Here is a 6680-nt window from a genome sequence, read left to right on the forward strand (position 1 = left end):
GGGGGGGGGGGGTGCCGTGTGCGGCTACGGTCGCCTCAGCCCGATCACCACCATTTTGCTTGGTGGCCGGCTCCCACGTACGGCGGGGCTGCCGGAGTGAGGGGCGGTGAGCCTGCCGGCTGGGCGGCACGGGGCGGGGGCAGCGCCGGTGACCGCTGCGCCGCGGGTGAGCGGGGTGGGCGCCGCGGGGGGGACGCCTCCCAGGCTGGGTCTCGGCGCTCCGCTGCGAACGCTCGCCGGCTCGCCGGCTCGCTCGCTCGCTCCTCTGGCTCACTAGCTCGCTGGCTCTCTTGTTCTTGTTCGCTGGAACATCAGTCGGCTGGGCGACAGCCGAGGAGAGGGCACGTGTGTGCGTTCTGCTGGAAATGATTGAAACTTGGCACGGTCGTGGGAAAGGGAGACTTCTGCGGGAAGAGTGCAGCGTCCAAAGCTGCAATATTGCTACTTGCCAGGGCTCCTTTGTCTTATCTCCGCAAATACTACTTTCCCATTCTCTTGCCCAGCCTCCTTACCATCATTTCTCTTCTATCCCTCGCCCCTTTGACAGCACGGAGAAGCTCGCTCCCCAACGAGCTTTTTAGAGGAGACACTACAGGAGTGTAAAATTTGATTTTTTGTGTTTTCTGCTTCCCGTGCAATGATAGAAGGGTGTTTACTTGAAGTGTACTTGCTTGGTTTATCTCTGTTCGAAAACGCGAAAACGCGTCTGGGGTACTCTGAGAAGGCTCAGACGCTTAGCTATCTATTGGTTATTAAACAACATACTGCTGTTCCCTTACATTATTTGTTATTAATCTTATTGAAACTTGCTATATGTGAAAAAGTATTCCACTTTATTTCTTTGCTATTCGAACAGTGTGGCACTTCCCATAATACTTGCCTTCTATGTTGTAATCTTTACACTTCATTGAGTGCTAGGGCAGATTTTATTCTGTGTGGAAATGGCAAAGATAAACCTTGCTCTTGTTTGTTCTTTACTTTCCAAAATAAGGTGTTTTAAAAAACCCAATTTAAAGACGATTTGGGCTTAGTCAAGCAGTTGAAGGCTAAATGTAATAATATTTTGTATTGTAGTAGTTATTTTGGGGATGACTGGTGGCATCCCTTTGGCTGCTTTTTATATAAACACAGAATTGAGCATGTGAGCTATTTGAAACCTCATCTTATAAGTTGGAGAGTAAAGAAAAACATTCTTAAGTAGTGTAAGAGATTTGGTTTAAAATGTCTCGAAGTATCTAATTTCTGTTTCCATAATAGGTAAAGACCATTTTCCCAAAGAAAATGAATTGTTTTGAAGGAAAAAAATAAGAAATTTTGCAAAATTTACTTTACAATCCATAAGAAAATCTTCAGTTTCTTCAATCCACTTGTAAAAGGTGATTAACAAATTACTTACTCTTTTCTTCAGTAGCTACATAAAAAGTTAAACCACAGAGTGGGATCTATAATTGTATTAGTTATCTGATAAAGGAAGCAAATGATAAAATTGTAGTCCACATAGTGTAGTTTTAAGTGTCAAAATAAATCCTTATGGTATTTTTATTTAAGTATATAAATATATAGGTAATTTATGGTGAACTCCATTGGTCTTTTGTCCTCATCTTGGATGAGAGCAAGTCAGAAAGCATACTAATTTTAAAGAAAGACAAAATACAGCTAAGAAGTCTTCTCCAATAATTTTGCTCTCAGATAATTTACCTAATTATTTTGGTATTTAGACATACTTATCCACTTATATAGCATATTTTTGTGTCTAAAGTATACAACCCAAATGTTTAATAAAGAGAACTCCAAGAGCCTTCTGTCTGTTGGGTAGCTGTTGCTTTACAGAAGGGGGGAAAAGCTTAGCTATACCCTAGTGCTTAAGAACTTAGTTTTGTGTGTGTGTGTGTGTGTGTGTGTGTGTGTGTGTGTGTCATTGTTCTAAAATTTTCATTAAGGACATACCTTTGTGTGATATGGGTCAATATAACAAACACTTCTGAGCAATAATAAGATAAATACCTTTAAAAATACACACCTTTTCTATTGTTGGGCTAAAGTCTTTTGTTGCTAGGGCAATGCACATCTGATATGCAATTATAAGTAACATATTGAGTGCCAACCTCTGGCTTTCGGTTGCATATTGCTTGGTTGCCCTATAGGAAATGAAAGGGGTTCAGCTATTTAACAATTTCCATGAGAATGGAATTATTTTAGTAAGAGTACTGAAAAATATCAGTGTACAATTCTAAATATTTGTATGTGATTGATCTTATCTTTACCATATTTAGGAAGCAGTCATGTTTCATGAGTCCTCAAAACTGTGAGACAAGAGAATGTAGTAGAGTGAGGCCAGAAGTCCTTACTCGTTCAAAGAACTCCGGGGAAACTTGTGATAGAACATTTTGCATTATAAGTAGAACCCCAGGAACCAGAGGTGAATACAATATCTGCAGAGCTCCGCTGCAGGGCTGATCTGGTTCTGGAAGAAATGGATGAGAGCTACTGGATGAAATTCACTAATACTAGACACCCGAGTCCTCTAGTAATGTATACATAATCACATCTATTAATCTGTCGTCATCTTTTTATTTATTAAGTATATTTTAACTGAACCTCAGTCTTGCAGTTTTGTTCTTTTGCTTGTTTTTTAGTCCTATTCCTACGGCTCATTACCATAACTGTGCCTCGTTTTCTGTTATCTTGGCTTTACTTCCACCTGCCCCTTTTACGTACGGTTCTCACATAAAGCATCTAAGCAGTTTTGAATATTTTTTTCTTTTGTAAAGAGCTTTGCATACCTGGTTGAAAGGCATATTTTCTATTGTATTTTTCTCAAAACAACTAACTTGAAATAAATGCATTTAAACCCTTTTTCAAACCATTTGTTTTACAGATACGTGTGAATGAGCTTTGCTAAGGATGGATTCAGGTGGTGGAAGTCTTGGATTGCACACTTCAGATGCTAGAATGGCTCATACCATGATTATGCAGGATTTTGGTAAAGCATTTTCTTTGTTGTACTTAATTATTGTAAAGTAATAACATATTAACAATAAACCAAGAAATTATAATTACAATGAACTTTTAACTTGGAAAATAAAATTGTACCAATTATTTTCTTAAAGGCATATATATATATATATATATATATATATACACAACCTATTTAAGGTTATATACTTTGTGAAAAGGTTGAAAAAAAGACTTTGAATATAAAAGTGGTATTTTAGTAGAAATGAAAAACTATTCATAAGTGCTTAATTGTATCACATGGGTAGTATACATTAGTTTTCAAATGTAGAAAATGCTAAATCATATTAAGTTGCATTGTTCACAAAACTAAAAAGGCAAGTGCTCTATCAATACAAAAATATAAAAATTATAAAGAGATAAAAGTAAATCATGTACTTGGCCATCATATTCAGATATCATTTCCTCAAGGTTATTACCAGTAGATGAACTTATTTTTTAAAAGACTTTTTTGTGTATGTATGTGTGTGTATCTGTGTCTGTCTGTCTGCCTGTGTCACACTTCTATAGCTACCCAGACAGTACATAAGCAGGCATTGAATCTCCTGGTGCCAGAGTTAGGGATTGCTCTGAGCTGTCTGACAGGGGTGCTTAGAACTGAACTCAGGTCCTCTAAGAGCAAGCACTCTTAATGACTGAGCCACTTCTCCAGCCCACCTTTTTCTTTTTTCCCCTAATAAAAGATTCCTTACTTTTATGCTCATTTTTAGTAGCCTTAAGAGAATAATCATTTTGATGAAAATATTAAGAATATATTAATAGTTTTAAAAAAACACTAAATTTTGGGAAGCTTGGTCTGAGTTTTAGAGGAGATAGAGGTATCTAAATTAAAAGAGGCAGGGATGGGATATTAAGAATTGAAGATGAGATAGGAATAAATGCAAATAGAAATGATAAATTGGTGTAATAAGGACACAGAACCCATAGGTTGATGTGAAGTTGGTGAAGCTGAAATCAGTGATCGGGGACTAGAACTGGTAATACTTTGCTCAATTAAGAAAATTCTGCTACTGTTCTCAGCATGGTGCAATATGCCATTTGCTGCACTATTTTAAGGTTCACAGTAATAAGAATTAGAGGAACTGTATTCTTGTCTTGACAGTGATGTTATTGTCTATAGTACTAATCAACTTTTATAATGAAGAGGTTGAGCTAACATTTAAGGTCCTCTTCTATATTTACTTAACATTTGTCAGATTAATACAGTTGGGTAACTCTAAGGTTGAATTTAGTAAGGATGGAGATGATTTTTAAGGCGATATATGAAGGAGTTATGGATTCATTCTCCTAAAAGTTGAATGGGTTTTGTTGTTTATGAATTATTTAGAAATTATTTGGGGTGGGTTAAAAAAGTACAGGATTGTGATAATTAATCTTTGTTGGTGACATGACAGGTTTGAGAGGATTTTTAGTGGTTATCAAATCACATGCTTGCGTATATCTGTTAGTGTGTTTTTACAGAAGACTGAGTGGGACGAAAGACCCAGCTTACACATGAGCATCACCATCCAACAAGGGACCTTAAGACATGCAATAAAATAGGAAGAATGGAAAATGCCTGCTACTGCAGGCATAGTTTCCTAGTGCATCTTTTTCTCCATGAGGTTAGCTGCTTTGCTACTTGCTCCCTGCCATGGCATTCAGCCTCACACTTAGGCACGTAGCAATGGAAACAGGCTGAAATCTCTGAAACTATGAGCTAAAATTAATCCTTTAAATTTCTCTATCATGTTTAAACCACACTAATGAAAAAAGGAGACAGAAAGAATTACAGGATTAAGACGTTATTTCTTTTTGTTCTTAAAATTCTTGGCTGGAGAGTTGATAGGGTTTAGAGTGCTAGAACCAGTTAGGTTTCTACTTAGGCTTTCTAAGAGACAGATACTTGAATTTTAATATACTAAATGCTTTTATTTTAAATGTCAAATTTGCAACTTCCTCAATACATTGAGGTTTTCCTTTATGTAATATTTTATTTCCTTTTACTTGTTTAGGAAATAGCTACATATTGAATATATATATATATTTTTTTTTCATTGAGATATAATTCATACTGTTCCATACTGTTCACTCCTTTTAAAGTTTATTTTTAAGGGAGTTATTTTAATTTACTTGTGTGTGTGTGTGTGTGTGTGTGTGTGTGTGTGTGTATGTGCACAAGTGCTACTTTTATGCTGATACATGTAAAAGCCAGAAAAGAGGGTGTTAGATCCCTGGGAGCTGAAGTTACAGGTAGAAAAAAAGCCACCTAATGTAGATGCTGTAACTGAACTTGGATCCTACGGAAAAGCAGCAGGCATACTTAACCACTGAGTCATCTCTCCAGACTCTATTTTAAAGTTTATAATTCCACATTTTGGTACAGTTAGAGAATTATGCAATCATATTTTTGAAAAACATTTCTTATAAAAATTATAATTTCAAAAATATATATGAAATAAGTCTCATATATGTTATTAGTTATTACCCATCTTTTCATTTTTCAACCAGTTCTTAACAACCAGTAATTCAATTTATAGATTCACTTATTCTAAACAATTCTTATAAGTACAATCATGTAATATATGGCCTTTCATGCATAGCTTCTTTTACTTTAACACATTTCCATGTGTTTATAATCATATTTTGTTTACTACCCTGTTGGTAGATATTTGGGTTGCTGAAATACTTCAGTGTTTTAGATCAATTTTGTGTTCGACTTGAAGCTTTCTATTTTAGGCTTACTCCCTTTGAGGCATGTGTCATACTCCAAGGCATACTTGAAACCATAAGATAAACATCAGAGCTTGGGGGTCATTTTCATATATTTACATGTTATTTAGCTATAGAATATATTATATAGCTATGTAATATCTATAAGTATATATATTATGTAAAATTCATTTTGTATATCCACTGTTGTTTAAGAAAGGAGTAAGAAGATGAGAAAGTTTGAGAACTACTTCTAATTTTGGTTGGCATTTTCATATTTGAAGTCTTCTTTTAAAGTGAATTAATGGAGTAAATACATTTATTTATGTCAGCAAAACTAGAAAGGTACTGTTTTGTTGTTGTTGTAGTATGTCTATTCATGATTGAACTACTTAGTCATGTTTTTGAAATGATAATATTTTGGATCCATTTTGTGATTTTTTTTAAATTGAAGTATATAAATCAATGCAAATTGAATTTTTATATTGTAGTAAGATTGTTTTTCATAATTATAGTTAAATCAAGAATTGCTAACATGAGCAAAGTTTACTCATGGATTTGATTTGTGATGGTGCTTTCCTAAAATATGCTAGGTTTCCATCTGTCCTTAGTAAATAGATTTTTAAAACTTTGAAGTTATAAAATATAGAAATTTGTATACACAGCCATGTAAATAGACAATGTCATAAGGTCTCCAAATTCTGTAAGGTTCTCAATTGATACTATGGGATTAATATTGTATAAAAAATTTGAAGAACTAATTTAGAGGTTATGAGATCAATTTCTTTTGAAGGATCATTGAGATTGAAATTTTTCCAATATTATGTCTTACATAGTATTTTTGCTGATGTTTGAGTACAGTGATTATACGGTCAGTGTTGCTTTGAAACTTAAATAGCAAAATGGCCTTAGGTAGTAGTCCAAGAGAACAGTGTCAAGAAAGACATTTTTTGCTATCGCTCTAGTGGAGTACC

At 35.2% G+C, this 6680-nt stretch overlaps 1 protein-coding gene across 6 annotated transcripts in view; it reads left to right on the plus strand.

The window, feature by feature from the left end:
- The window catches only part of Znf711 (zinc finger protein 711), a 33360-nt gene that overhangs the window by 800 nt on the left and 25880 nt on the right, over positions 1-6680 (plus strand). For 4 of the 6 annotated variants that reach the window (XM_031367093.1, XM_031367129.1, XM_031367139.1 and 1 more), the window contains exons 2-3: positions 1258-1376; positions 2879-2983. In XM_031367093.1, the coding sequence (XP_031222953.1) occupies positions 2905-2983 (79 nt within the window). In that variant the 5' untranslated portion in view covers positions 1258-1376; positions 2879-2904. Of the gene's footprint in view, positions 1-1257; positions 1377-2273; positions 2528-2878; positions 2984-6680 lie in introns of all 6 variants that reach the window. The other 2 variants (XM_031367103.1, XM_031367123.1) reach the window with 2 other exon arrangements.

This window comes from Mastomys coucha, chromosome X, assembly GCF_008632895.1.
Source record: "Mastomys coucha isolate ucsf_1 chromosome X, UCSF_Mcou_1, whole genome shotgun sequence".
Taxonomy (NCBI): domain Eukaryota; kingdom Metazoa; phylum Chordata; class Mammalia; order Rodentia; family Muridae; genus Mastomys; species Mastomys coucha.